Raw genomic sequence first — 15082 nt, 5'->3', positions numbered from 1 at the left:
TGCAACAGCAGAGCTTTGATAGCAGTGCACCTTACAAGTATGACAGTTAAAGTTCCCTTTGCTGCCCTGAGCAAGAATTCACATGACTAGAAATAAAAATGATAGCAGGTGGCGTCTGATGGCTGAGAACTTCCATCATGTGAATGGAAAACATAATTAAAGTCGCCTAGAGACCAGTCTCACTAGAGTCTGCTCCCAAGCTAGCAGATGTACCAGAATTTAGAAACAATTTATTAAGTGGCACGATTTGCAGTTAATGTGATTTACAGTGGTAAAAGAGGAACACATCCCAGACAGCTGAGCATTTTACAAAATGAACTGCTGTTGAGCATATAGTAATTAAACAAGAAATTTCAAACCTCCTATTAAAATATGCTGTGGCTTAACAATTATTTCTTTTTCATTTACTTGGAGTTCTTAAAACTAATTTCCACAATACAGTGTTGATTTCAAGTAATATTCCAACAATTCTGAAAAGTGTTCAATCCTGAAATGTCTTTAAGAATTTCTTACTCAGTTGCTTTTTAGTTTATATTATTTTTGTTATTTTTCACTAATTACATGGCATTAATGAAGTAATTTTTACTTTACCACATCCAAAAGCTATTGGGAATACTTTCTTATTTTGATTTTGGTCACTTCTGAAACAGCAGATGCCCACATATAGAGATGTTGTATCAAAGTATCTACCCTTTCTGTTGTAATGTCTCCATTTTGCAATAAAGATTTTAAAAATTCCATACAGAAATAAAGCAATAATATTTCTTCTGCTTCTTAGTGGGCTTAAAATCTAGGGAGACTCTATAAAAACTGCTCATACTAATGTAAGATTAAATTTTTAATGTCTCTACAACTACCTGAAAGGATTCTGTAGCAAGATGGGGTTTGGCCTCTTATCCCAGGTAACAAGCAGTAGGACAAGAGGAAATGGCCTCAAGTTGTGCCAAAGGATGTTTAGATTGGATATTAGGGAAAATTTCTTTGCAAAAAGGGTGGTCAAGCACTGGAAGAGGCTTCCCAGGGGAATCTTGGGTCATCATCCCTGGAGGTATTTAAAGTGCACATGTGTACCATGGCGACATAGTTTAGTGGTGGACTTGGCAGTGCAGGGTTTAAGGTTGGACTCAACAAGCTTGAAAGTCTTTTACAACCTAAGTGGTTGTATGCTTGTGTGTTTCATTTCCTTCTGTGTTCATCAGGCATGGTTTAAAAAAGCAAAACCCAGGGGCATGATATGAAATTGCAGTGATCCACACATAGGAAGCTGTAAGTGCAGCTAATTACAGAAACTGTAGTCATTTAGGGAAAAGGTAATGTTTTTTCACGTAGCAAATGTGGGTACTAATAACATTACTTCCTAAAACTTAAGAATCAGATATTTTCCTGGAATAACCTGTCATTTCAATTAGTGTAAATATTACAAGAAATGAAAAATTTCTTCAGCATTTTTTATCTTTTCTTGAAACAGCTGGGGGATACACTCTAAACTTTTCTTAATAAAGCTCAGCACAAATACTTTTTGAATGATTCAGAAGAGAATTTTGGGTTAGAATAGCCTTTTTTAAGTGCATATATGCTATGCATCCTTGTGATATCTCTTTCTGTAGTTTCCAACACATTTCCATTTCTTTCTCTCTGTTGGATAGATGTACAGATGGCATCTATAGATATTATCACTATGAAGAAGATATTTTCATATTTTTGAGCACATATGAAGTCAACATTCTAACTCTGTGAGAAGGGAAAACTTAAATAATGAAATATCTGTCCATTTATCTTTATAGGTGACACACTACTCTAATTACACTCTCGTAAATGAGGCAGAATCTATGACAAAGCAACTTCAGGTAGAATATACTGCAATCAAGCTAAAAATCAATGCTCTTATAGTCACAGTTATGTATGGCTCTTCCGTTAAAGAACATTTGCCTATTCTATTTTCCTAATCATTCAATAATACTTTATCTGACTTAGTCTCTCAGAGTTACATATAGCAAACCACAAAATTGGCTCTGCTTCTTGAAAAACAGATCAGGAGAACAAGAACTGCCATTGGGAACATTTACTGAAAGGTTAAATAATTGTAACTTAAAGTGAAGTGTAAAGGATTTTATTATAAGTCAGAAATACCTCTGATCTATGAACCTTTCTACGGGAAAGGCACACAAGAGACTGAAGTATACTTTAAATTCAGTGACATGAATGTATTTATCTAATACGTGCTCAACAAAAACTTAGTAGAAGCTTTTAAAGCTTCATTTCAAGGTCAAGGGAAAAATATTTTTTCTTTTAAAGTGTAAAGCAAATGAAAAGAAAGAAGATCATCCTGATCTCAGACTCTGAAGAGTCATCCTGACTGACTTTAACTGTGATTCAAGCCATGAACTTGTCTATTTAGCAACAGCAGAAAATAGCACTGCATAGCTATGTAATTTCAACCTGGTGGATGTATCTGTGCATGGACATTTAACATAGAATAATTATTCCAAATATCAGACCTGCTGACTCAGATACACATCTTATTTTGAGGGCATAAAACAGTTTTCCTTCATTTAAAAGATTAACTTTGCATTGTTTGACGCATAGGCATATTCTAATGCTGTTATTTCTGGATGTGACTGGAAAAATAAACATTACATTAATCCCCAGACCAGCATAAAGAGAATTGGGGAAATAAATTAGATTCTTTAATTAAAACTATGCCACCCAGCTGCTTGCACAGCAAAGATATTTTTTCTACATATCTGAAAGTCCAAAGGCAAGCTATTTATTTGGTTGCCAGTGTGGACTTTAGATTATTTATCACCTTCAAGCTTGATTATTTCTAGTATCATATCTCCCCAAAAAGTTCTGTATGAGATTGACAATACAGTGTCAGAAGATGTTGCCTGTCAGACACTAAGTTACTCCTGTGCTTTGCTCAAGGAAGGTTCTTTTGCCAACTCATCAAAAAGTGAGTGGTAGTGCAAACCCAAGCCTCCTCCCTTTTATCTGTATTAATTAAAGGGTTGACATTTCATATTCTTTGCCAGCCAGATCTTACCAACATCATTCACCATTTGCCTCTCTCACTTCTCTCCCTGCTTTCTGCAGTCCAAGATGGAAAAGAATAAACACAAAACACCAGATCTGGACTGAGCAATACTCAGCACTGACTTGAAAGCAGTCAACTCCTGATAGTCAGCAAAGGGGCCATGGAAAAGTGCTTTGCATTTTTCATCTGCTACTAACTTTTCATGGACAGGGCAGGTGCTGCAGACAGTGAATACTCACCTCCTTCTATGCTAAAGCTTTCTTTGTACAACTCGTAGAGGTTGGTTCTGAGAATTATTATATATATATATTCTGTGCTTTTTTACAAAAGCAGTAGAGGTGTTTAGGAGCTCAGTTCTCACAGAAAATCAGTGGGATTTATGAATCTGGCCTTCTGTGACGTGTTTGTATATCCACCAGATGACATGCTGCATCTTTAGGCACGCTTTGAAATCATGTTGTCAATCATTGATGATGACAGAACATAGAATTCTAGGTCCACTGAGAACTTTGGAGGTTCAGTGTAGGACATATTTGAACTGCCTTTTGTCTTCTTTTGGGAGCAGACTGCGTCAACAAGTCACATGGAAACCTTTCTTCTGTGTTTCCATCTCTGCTCTGCCAGATTTTTTGCCTTCCCTCTCACTGTGAACCTGGTTTTATTCTTCTATCTGTTTGGGGACATACAATTTGATTTTTATTAAATAGCCATATCTGTCTTGAGGATTTCTGGAAATGTCAATTAGGAAAGCAAGTTTTTCTATTTTCCATGGAAGACTAAATACTTAGAGAATGACTATCAGTCATGCGTTCAGCTTTAAAAGGCTTGTGAAAGTAATGCAGAAAGGAATCTCTGTTTTTCTAATGAACCTACAAGACAGTTGTCTCCAGCTGCATTCCTGCATTGACTCTTCACTGCATTCTCTTTCAGCTTATTATGTATATCTCTGAGGATATACTTCCATAATGCTCAAGGCTAGAACACACCATCAGCCTATCTAGTCTGACATTTTGTTGTCAGAGAATCCTATATTTCAGCCAGGCACCTTTTCAGCTGATGTGTATTTTTCATTAGGTAAACAATCATCTTCTGCAGACACCAGGGAAAGCAATATCCACCCTGTGCTGTGGTAGTTTATCACTCTTAGTGTTAAGAACACGTACCTCATTTTCAGTCTGGATTCAGTTAGCTTCAGATCTCAGTCATTCATTCTTGTTTAACTGTCCCTACTATGTTAAAGGGAGCTATTGTAGCCAGAATATCTTTTTTTTTTTTGCTTTCTGCAAAGGTACTTAGTATCCACAATAACAAAGTCACCTCTTTCTAAAGAGATGAATAGAATACTTTATTCTTCTACGTGGGAAAAAAAGAATCCTTATTTTGTAAATTACTCAAGCGACTTTTTTCATTCTTTCTCCAGTTTGGACATGTAACTTCCAGCCTCTTCAATGCCTTAGAGACAGGTGATGTGTGGCAGTGGTCAGTGTCCCCTGTTACAAGGTTTATAATTTCATGTCTGTATGAAAAAGTACCAATCTCAATTTTCCATTCACCTTGTCAGTTTTAAAGGTACTTTCCAGATGTAAATGTAAGTGGCAATATAACATGAGGCAGTAGGGAATTGGGCCCTGAGGTTAGAAAGACTATATTTGGGTGTCACAAGAGAACATAACTCTGAGTAATGGGATAAAATTAAGCAAGGGGAAATTTAGGCAGACTGGAATGAAACACTTCTTAACTGTGAGATCTATGAGGTTGTAGAATAATCTTCTGTGGGAATTGATGGAGGCCTAGTTACTTCAGACATTTAGAACTAAACTGGTTAAAGCACTTGAAGATATTCTGTAAGGAATTATCCTGTATTGCCAGAAGGAAGGATTAGATGACCTAGTAGGTCATTTCCATCTCCACTTTCTGTGATTTTGTTGTATAAAGCCCCACAAACAGGAAATTGTTATCACAGTCAAGAGATGCCCCTAAACCCTGTTTGTGTAAGAGAAAAAAGAGTAAATTGCATCACTTGCTAGTAACTGTGCAGGAATACTAATCCAGCAGTTCTGCGGGTAAGTAAATGCTACCAGTGCTGATGTCTGCATGCATAGGGGGTGAAAGCAGAAGCACCTACCAATGAAAAAATGTCAGGAAATTGCAAGTGAATTATGAATGGGATCCGGAAGAGGAGCAGTAGAGAGGAAAAATCAGAATGGGGCTGACATGCATAATAGTGTCATGAGCAATTATTAGTCAGGAATGGATTAGCCTATAGTAGAGGAGATGAAACCTGAAGCTGCAGTCACCCATCTGGGAAAACCAGGTGGTTTTTATAGGCTTTGGTGTATGGCCATTGATTCATATAATGTTATTCCCAATTGGAATCACAATTAAGATGAAATCAGAGCCAGGGTCTTTGCTAAGAGTTGTACAAACTCACAACAAGCCAAACCTCTGCAGAAATGTATAAGTGGATGAACGGTATAGCTGAAAAGTTGTCAAAACAATATTGGTAAGAAAGACCCTAGAGAAGGATCACACAGTTCTAAGATCCTTAAATTCTTCCTTTGTTTTGTGTGTGTGCTTTAATGTGGCTTGTTCCTAAAACTGCTCTCAACCCATTACACACTGTGTTTCCCTAAATATTGCTCTTATACATTCATCTGCATGAAGAATCACAAAGCAACTCATAGCTTATTATTTCAGTTGCCTAATTTTTACATTTATATCTTCTCCTAATCTTTCTAAATCTAGCTGCAAATAAACATAAAGTATTGGTTCGTATATTGGGTTTTGCTGGGACAGAGGAGTTAATTTCCTTCATAGCAGCCTGTATGGTGATGTGGTTTGGATTTGTTACTCAGACCTTGTTGATAAAAAAGAGTTTTGGCTATTGCTGAACAGTGCTTGTACAGCATCAGAGCTTTCTCTTTTTCCCACTCTGTCTGCCCCTACTGGGAGCTGGGAAAAGGCTGGGAGAGGACACAGTTGAAATAGCTGAACCAAATTAGCCAAAGGTGTATTCCCTACCATAAAATACCATGCTCAGCAACAAAAAAAACTGAGAGTAGAGGAAAGACAGGGGAAGGTATCCTCTGCTCCAGCTAACTGGGCATTGGTCTGGTTGGTGGTGAGCGATTGCATCACTTGTTTTTTTCCTCTTCATTTTATTTATTAAGCTGTCTTTCTCTCAACCCCTGAGCTTTCTCATTTTTGCCCTTCCTGTTCTCTCTGTCCTTTTGATAGGGAGGAGTGTATGAGTGGCTGTGTGGGTGTTTAGCTGCTGGCTAGGGTCAACTCAATACAGTGTCTTTTCATCATTTAAAAAGAAAAAAAGGGTAAAAAAGACAGTCAGATAGGATTCTACTCCTCAAAACTCCTACTTTTTTACTTCTTGTTGCAGCCATTCTGAAAACAGGTCTGGTCCATACAAAATGCGTCATAACTCTTATATATGCACCCAGTTCCTTAGTGTCACAGTTTTTACCTTTTCCTCGACACTTTGTCTAATAAGCCACAAGAAAATTTGTGAATAAACGTTTTGTTTTCTGTTCGTGACCAACCACTTTCAAAATACCTTAGCCTCTCTTGCTCTGGCTTCACAATTCCATTTTGTCCTTGTGAGCAATCTAAATTGTGACAGCCTCTACATCTCACTGGCTGATGCAGACCTTACATTGTGGCCTCCTCCAAAACCACACATCATGCTCCCATCCTCACATCTGTCGTGAGACATCTCTCACATAAGGGAACTTGAGACACCTCTCAGTGTCCAAGCTGGGCTGCTTAAAGCTGTCAGATACTCAGTTGGAAATGCAGTCCTGGCAGTGGGCAGGGCAGAATAAGGAGTTTCAAACACAGCCCTTGAGAGGCAACAGAGATGTCTTCCTACAACTGTGTGCAAGTACAACCCATTTGCTTGCCAGAAAACACCTGGGATCAACATTTGTATCCCAGACGAATCATTCAATCCATTGCTGTTAGACCAGCTTTTGAGGCAGTGTGGTATGCCTAACTTCTCTAGATCAGTGGGTTAGCCAGGCATGGGGTTTTTCCCCTAATTATAACTTATGTCATAAAATTTATTTATTATAAATTTTTTAATAAAAAATTAATTTTTACTTTTCTGGCAGCACTGAAAACATTTACATTCTAAAATAATTCTTCTGAGAATTATGTCACATTTAGTTAACATTCTAACAGATTTCTAGCCATGAAAGCAGTAGGATAAACAACATGGGGAGGTAAGTAATAGGCCCATCATTTCTTCAGCAAAATCTTCAATAGCCAAATTTGAAAGCAAACAACAAAAAACTCCTCAGGCATATGGATTGAAAGAAAAAGACAATTTGCCACCAGGTGTCAGTAGTGGTTCTTTTATTGTAATGGAATGCTCAACATCAAGACTGAAAAGGTAGAGGCTGAGCCAAGGAAGTCACAAGCTTAAATGCGTTTTTTTTTTTAATTGTTGTTCAGACAAGGAATTTAAAAATTATCATAGGAATGTCTCTTCCTGCCTGTATAGAGGACAATAACAAAGAAGATACTATTGGTGTATAAAATGGTCTTTTTGCTCCATTTCCTACTAAATCTTTGTGGGTTTGTTTTCAAATTACAAGGACTGTCCTTTAAAGAAAAATGCATCTGTGGTCAACCCATGCAAAAAGTTGCTGGGATCTGGTCAGTCATGTGTGCTCTTGCCTGATCACCTCCACACTGCTTTATCTAGTACTAACATCCCTCCTCCAAGGCATGGTTACAGACAGATTTTCCCCCCAGGCTACTTGATCTCACTGGGTGACAGAGTAGCAAGGATAACCTGATTATCCCAGTTCTGTGGCAGTCATAAGGTGCAGTTTTCAATTTTTATGTCCAAGATAAACTTTTAGTTTGTTTTTTTCGTGACTGCAGAGTGACTTCACTTGGTTGCTACAGTGACATAATTAAAATGTACCTCAGTGTCTGTAACTCTAAGCCCCCAGAGACTTTTCCTATTCAGGAGGCAAAGATTTACTGTGGTATCTAAAGAGAGACATCACCACTCCCCTCCTCTGCTAACACTGCCTGGTGTGAAACATATGACACGGTATCGTGCGTCATATGTATATCTTTACCGTATTTATGTCTTTATCAACAATCTGGATGAAGGGATCAAGTACCCCTCAGTGAATTTGTGGACATTACCAAGCTGGGCAGGAGAGCTAATCTGGTGGAGGGCAGAAAAGCTCTGCAGAGGGCAGGCAGGCTGGTGTCGCTGTTGAGCCGCTAGCAGAGAAAAGGACCCAGGTTCTCAGTGTGACAAGAAAAAAAGAGCACTTTATTATTTTGATTTCAGCTTATATAGAGTTTTCAGAGGTCACCCAGATTGGTCAGTCAGAAACCTTCCCCCAGGCCTGATTGGCCAGGCCTGAACGATCCAAATCTCGAGACATTGTTTTTAATAACATCCAAACTTTATTTATAAAACACAGAAGTTCTCATGGGAAAGACCTGTGCTAGCCACAGCCTGGATTGATGGACCAAGACTAATTGTATGAGATTCAATGAGACAAAGTGATGGTCCTGCATTTGGGTCAAAACAAACCCATACAGTGCTCCAGGCTGTTGGAAGAGTGGCTGGAAAACTGACTGGCAGAACAGTACGTGGGGATGTTGGTTGACAGCCAGCTGAACATGAGCCAGCAGTGTGCCCAGGTGGCCAAGAACGCCAATAGCATCCTGGCCTGCATCAGCAATAGTGTGGCCAGCAGGACCAGGGAAGTGATTGTCCCTCTGTACTCAGTATTGCTGAGGCCATACCTTGAAACTCTGTTCAGTTTTGGTCCCCTCACTTCAAGAAAGTCGTTGAGGTACTGGAATGTGTCCAGAGAAGAGTGACAGAGCTGGTGAAGGGTCTGGAGCACAAATCTTATGAGGAGTGGCTGAGGGAGCTGGGAGTGTTTAGCCTGGAGAAGAGGAGGCTCAGGGAGGACTTTATTGGTCTCTACAACTACCTGAAAGGAGGTTGCAGTGAGGTGGGCACTGGTCTCTTCTCCCATATATCAATAGGATGGGGGGAAATGGACTCAAGCTGTACCAGGGGAGGTTTCTGTTGGATATTGTGAAAAATTTCTTTACTGAAAGGGTGGTCAAGCCATGGAGCTGGCTGCCCAGGGAAGTGGTTGAGTCACCAGCTCTGAAGGTATTTAAAAGATATTCAAATGTGTAGGGATATAGTTTAGTGGGACTTGGCAGTGTTATATTAATAGCTGAACTCCCTAGATCTGCACACCAGAACTGCTCAGGGAGATACCTAAGTGTGGTGCCCTTAAAACATTTGTCACTGAGGGCAGAACTGAGGGATTATGAACACTGGTCTAACTGATAAGGCCCTATGATTTTAGCAAAACCATTTTCTTCCTAGACATCAGATACATTGTCTGATGTCTCCAGTTTATCACTAGGGAAATAGTGAAAGCGAAAAAAAATTTGGGATCTTTAATCTAGCTTGCATTGGTTTAGTTTTCAAAAGATACCTACAAACAGAAGATAAATATGTGGAAAATGGGCCTGGCTTACATGTCTGTTCCTGCATTTCCCTGTATGGAAAGTGGAAAAAAAGACATTGACTATCTTTCTAAAGCTGTTCTAAGATTTGCTATCAAAAAAATGCAGGAATAACAGGAAGATCTTTAATGACAGTTGAAACAAGGTTTTAAGTAGGAAATGGTGTGATGATCTAGGCTGACATTTTTTTTGCTTTATAAACTAATTTATTACCTATGTGTTTTGTTTTGAGAACCAAAACAAAGTGAGAAAGGAGTTTGAAGTAATCAGACAAAGGCTGGTGTGAATATCATTTCTAGGAAACCTGATACAAGAGGGAGCAGAGAAGCTCCAAACTCTGGGAAAGGGACTATCAGGAAAAAATGAGTGCCTGAAAGCACCAGTCTCTGTATATTTATTTTCATGTAGGGTTGGGAGACAGAGAGGGTCCCTTTTCTCAGTCAGACTGCAGACTGGACACCCCTGAGCTGATGTGTCCCAAGCACCAGGACAAGGTTTGGGAGAGCCTTGCCAAGGCTTATATCTGCCGAGATGCAGCAAGCCCCTAAGTGGGGATTTGGAGATGCAGCTCCTTCTTTATCCAGAGTAGCACTGGATAGATTTGTGTAAAATGTTTTGAAGTCTGACTGTGCCAGACCCTTGTGTCTGATGATTATGTTTGTTTAAGTTAGACCTCTGAGTTTGTAACAATGGAATTATCTATTTTTCAGGACAATTAACACAATGCTTTTGTATGAGCTGAAGGTCAGAGGATTAATGTGGTTTTATCTACAGTGCATTTTAAAAAGCTAATTAAGAATCATTCAGTTTGCTCTGTGCTAAAGACTGAGAACCTTTCATATTAGATGACTCTTGATCCTCTGCAGCAGCAGAAAGAGATGGGGAGAGAGAGAGCAAGAGACAAACGGAGGGAGAGAGAATTGGAGAAAGAGTGAGCTGGCATGAAAATAAACAAATATATCACCAGGATGCAGTTAATGAAGAGCAATAAAAAACATTCCATTCTGGTAACACTAGAGATAAAATTGTGTTTTGGACCAAAGGAACAATCTAAAATATTAATCTGCAAATATATTCAGTATTTGCAATTACAAGCATTCCTTGTTAGAGCAAGAGAGATGGAGAGGAATAGAGAAGTGTTTCTCTCAGAACATTATTTTAGAGATGTTTTTATCACTTAACGCTTACAGAGAATCTCCTCCTCTCTCTTGAGACTTACAGCCTGTACACCATTCCTCTGTGGGGAAGGCCTGGTTAATGGGTCTCCAGCCAGAGGTGAGTCTTCTTGTGGGAGAAGGTATGCAAGGGGGTGGAGCAGAGGTGGGACTTGAGTGCCAGGAGGACCTCAGAGCAGAAGGAGCTGCCCACTGGGATGGGGATGGGTATGGGTGGCAGTGAGAAGGCAGCTTGCCCTGAAAACACCTTGGCTTAGTGGGTTGCAAAGGTCAGGGGAAGCAAAATGAGACACAAATCAGAGACAAGGTAGGGGTTTGAAAACCAGGGCAAAGAGTTTGTTTTCTATGATGTTCTTTGCTTTGGAATACTTATCTATTCTGCTGATTCAAGTGCTCAGGGGTTGATTTTCTGTGTCTGTCCAAATAATGTAAACACTATCAGATATTGAGGTGCCTCATTTCAAGATTGGGCTATGCACTACTATTCTGTTGATCAAATATGGCAATTATTTCAGGCTTAAGACCTTTTAGGGATAACAATAGGTGCTGCCAATCAAAGGTAGAAAGTGCACATGCATTCAAAAGGCAAACTGAAAGAGGAATAACAGCAACATGTGTAGCTACAATATTTTACGGATTACCATCCTCTTACACAAAGGCTAGTAAACTCCTCAAAATGAAGCAACCTGCAGAGCTAATAAAAGGGACAGAAATGTGCAGATATCTCGGTTTGTCTAATTTGTGTCTTTCTAGCATTGGTAGGATGACTCATTGGATTTAGCAACTGCTTGTGAAGATGAACATATTAAAAACTTTATGCTGTAGTTCTGCCGTAAAATGTAATCTTTTACAATTCTGTATTCTCAAGTGAAATGCAAGCTTATAACCAGAATAAAATTACATAAAATACTTTAATTGTTAGCTTATGTTCTTTTAAAATCTGTGTTTATACATTAATATGTGCAACTTAACTTGGAAAAGAATATTTCCTTTTATCCCCATCCCTTCCCCAGTGTGTACAACTCCCTACTATAAAAGACATATTTAAATATGGGGCTACCAGGATAGCTGTCTGAGGTAATCTGTGTATTCGTATACTTTGCCAAACATAAATTACCATTTTTCTTCCTATCCATAAATTCTTGAATAGGAAAGCTTATGCAGACCACATATGTTTCAGTGGCAAAAAAACCACTTGCTTATTGAAATTTGCATAAATGACCCACAATATTAGTGAACAATGGGATATAGATCCTTTCAGCTTTCGATAACATTAAACAGATTTGAATAATTAGAAAACAGCAAAAAGCTTGCCTTGAGGACATAGTAAATATAGCCCTGAATATTTACATACTATTTTGAACCTTTCTCAGTGTCTTTAGGCATTACACTAATCTACAGAAAGGTTAATCTGAGTACTTGAGGGTTTGTAGATGGTTATATAGAAAGTGACAGATAAAGCATCAATTGGAATCAGTGTTTCCAAGTATTCAGATGGTGCCCAACTACTAGATTGACCATTTTGTTTCTCCTTGATTTTAATGAGACAGTTTTGCAGGCTGTGCCACTTACTGGAGGCACTTTTGTATTTCTGCATTAAACATACTGGCATATTTATTGAAATAATGGGGAAGAAAATTTACAACATTTTTAGTGTAGATAAGACCAAATTTTTAATTTCTAATCTTATTGAAAAATTTATATTTTTATGCATGAAACAATCAACTATGTTTAGGACAGTCACTAACTTTAAGTTTTAAAATATTATTTTCTGGGTAGGAATAAAAATTCAGGAAGATAACCATCTATTTTCTCCCACATTTAATCGTTTGATATGGCGATGTTTCTATTTATTACTTAAAATTGTCTGTATTTGTAAAATAATTCATGGAAAAGTATATGCTCTCCATTCAGTCTTTGACATGTAACATTTGAAATTAGTTAAGGTCTTGTTAGATTTAGTGTATGGGTGAAGGCAGTGTTTCTAATATATTTGTAAAAGTCCCAAGCTTATACAACAGAAAATTGCATGTATTATATATACAGATATCTTAATAATATATCATAAAACAAACACATTGCAGATATTTATATCTTTATATATAAATATACTGTGATACATCTGTATCTATCTACACTTGGATTATTAAATGATAATGAACTACAAAAACCCTTATCTCAAATGCTTAAAACTTGAAAGTGCTTACGCTAAATAGTCAGATCTCACTGCAGAGAAAGTCAGAGTTCATATTCTTACCTGCTTTTTTAATTTCAGGGACAGATGTCTTCTCATGAGTTTTCTCTTTTTTTCCTGTTTTTTCTAAGATTTAATTAAAAAGAGTAATTTGATATGCTAGAACTCTGAATCATACACTCAAATACGCAGTCAGCCAAGTCCTGGTGGGCACATGCTAAAAAAAATGTGACTTATTTGGGAGTATAGTTCAGATTATTCCCTTATAGCACTTGCACCCAACTAGCCACAGAGCAATCAGCTGAAAATTAAAATTAATCAGTATGCATCAACTATGGATGATTTGAACCCTTAATAATTCATCAAAAGTTAGGAAAAAATCAGCAGTGCCTGAATGTGGCACCTTTTAGCTTAAGTTCCAGTAGCAATGAGATCATTAAAAAAATAATGAATAACTTAAACATTTCGCAGGAAGCAACACCTTTAGTGGATTATAGATGCTTTCTGGGAATGAATGATTGAAATATTATTTAGATGTATATTATGTAAGTTTTAATAGTTATTCTATAAAAAAAATAGATCTATCTCGCCTTCAGAAAGTGATGTACCATGTACTATGAATTGAGTGATATCTTCCATGAGTTTTGTGTGTTACAGAATAACTACATCCTGTTATGTATGGACTCCATTAAATTGTTTGAAAAGTCCACAAATGGCCACCAAACAGGACATTTAATTTTTCAGAGAATGAGTTTAGGAAATATTGGATGCTGAACACATCAGACATTAGATACTGAAGAAGTGGAAACATGCAAATAGTGTCTAAGCATCTAAGAGAAGGATAATACAGAGCCAGAAGAATAGGATTAACCTGACAGAAAACAATGGGAAATGGGCAAGAAGTGTGAGTAAAAGCTGAATGAGGCCAGTAAGAAACTTTTCTAAACCATACCTTTCATCTTAGTTTCAGTCGTAGTCCTCTTTTGATCAGTCTTTTTCTTCTCCTCTTTTCTCTCTAAAAAAAAGGTAATAGAAGTTCAGCTGGCTACTTTTACATAGAAATTTTACACAAGCAAACACTTGTGCATGTATGTTTGTGTATGTGTGCATGTATGTATGTGTATATACATTTGGGATGGGGAATCCTTCACTAACTGCAATATCTTCAAGTTTGATAAGCTGATCACCTACTATCAGCATCTCAGCAATACAGCTTAATACTCAGAGAGGAAATGAGGTGCTAAGGAAAAAACTGGAACAAGTATGCACTCCAGATTATTGCTTAAACACTAATTAAGAAATTATGACCATTACCTTGGTGTAATTAAGAGTTTTTTGTGGTGACTCAATAGCCATGCACCTGTTCTGATTCTTTTGTATAGCCTGACTGAATGACAGCAAAACTTGCAAGTGGTCTTTGGGAACAAGGGTAGAATGCCATGAAAAGCCTGCATATGCAATATGTCTTAATAACACCTTTTATTAATTGAATATTTGAAACTGTTATTCCAGGACTTCTGTTATTCGTGGAGAGTTGCTGTTAAAACATCATCTACAAAAGAACATGACTTATTCTTTCAAAAGCATCTGCCTCTCTTATTTGGGCAACAGTAGAAATAAGGAGAATAATTTTCATTTTTTTACAACAAGCTGCAACAATTAAATTACCTATTTCATGAATGTGTTGAATTAGAAAATTGAGAGTTAAATAGATGTTATAAGAAAGCTATAATTTGTACTTTTCCTTTGGGAAATGAATGTCCTCTTTGATGGGGAAGAATACAAGAGTACAAGAATAACTAAGTATTTTTTAATTGCTCATCCATGAAAAGCCAAATTTGTTACCTTCAGTTTGTGCTGCGTGGCTTTGGGTATTGATATATTTAGTGGAACTATAGTTTTCTTTTTGTGATTTTTTACTATTACAAATGTGGATAAGAAACCAAGTTTTATTATCTTACAAAAGATAGAACTTTAAGCCTTTAAGACTCTTTTCTTTAACTGAAAAATATTTAAGGTATAGGAATACTTTCAGATCCTAGAACCAAATATACTCTTGTCCCTTGCATAAAACATAAAGGAAAAAAAAATCAAAAAAATATTTACTTTTCACTTCTCTAGGTACCTCAATAGACTTTTCTT

General features: G+C 37.5%; 1 protein-coding gene and 1 long non-coding RNA gene across 15 annotated transcripts in view; one reads left to right on the top strand and one right to left on the bottom strand.

Annotated features, from left to right (window-relative positions):
- Positions 1-15082, bottom strand: part of TRDN (triadin) — a 228633-nt gene that overhangs the window by 100680 nt on the left and 112871 nt on the right. For 12 of the 14 annotated variants that reach the window (XM_085056055.1, XM_085056050.1, XM_085056056.1 and 9 more), the window contains 3 exons: positions 15047-15082; positions 13893-13955; positions 13004-13066 (listed from right to left, as the gene is read on the bottom strand). In XM_085056055.1, coding sequence (XP_084912181.1) covers positions 13004-13066; positions 13893-13955; positions 15047-15082 — 162 coding nt within the window. The remainder of the gene's footprint in view (positions 1-13003; positions 13067-13892; positions 13956-15046) is intronic. The other 2 variants (XM_085056060.1, XM_085056061.1) reach the window with 1 other exon arrangement.
- LOC146439842 (uncharacterized) overlaps positions 1-15082 on the top strand; it is a 48365-nt gene that overhangs the window by 4070 nt on the left and 29213 nt on the right. Inside the window, exon 2 of the long non-coding RNA XR_014850928.1 lies at positions 10785-10846. This is a non-coding gene — a long non-coding RNA (uncharacterized LOC146439842). The remainder of the gene's footprint in view (positions 1-10784; positions 10847-15082) is intronic.

The sequence above is a fragment of the Lichenostomus cassidix genome, chromosome 3, assembly GCF_008360975.1.
Source record: "Lichenostomus cassidix isolate B80296 chromosome 3, HeHo_3.0, whole genome shotgun sequence".
Classification (NCBI taxonomy): domain Eukaryota; kingdom Metazoa; phylum Chordata; class Aves; order Passeriformes; family Meliphagidae; genus Lichenostomus; species Lichenostomus cassidix.
Note: the sequence above shows the minus strand (reverse complement) of the source record. Positions and strands in the feature narration are given on the sequence as shown.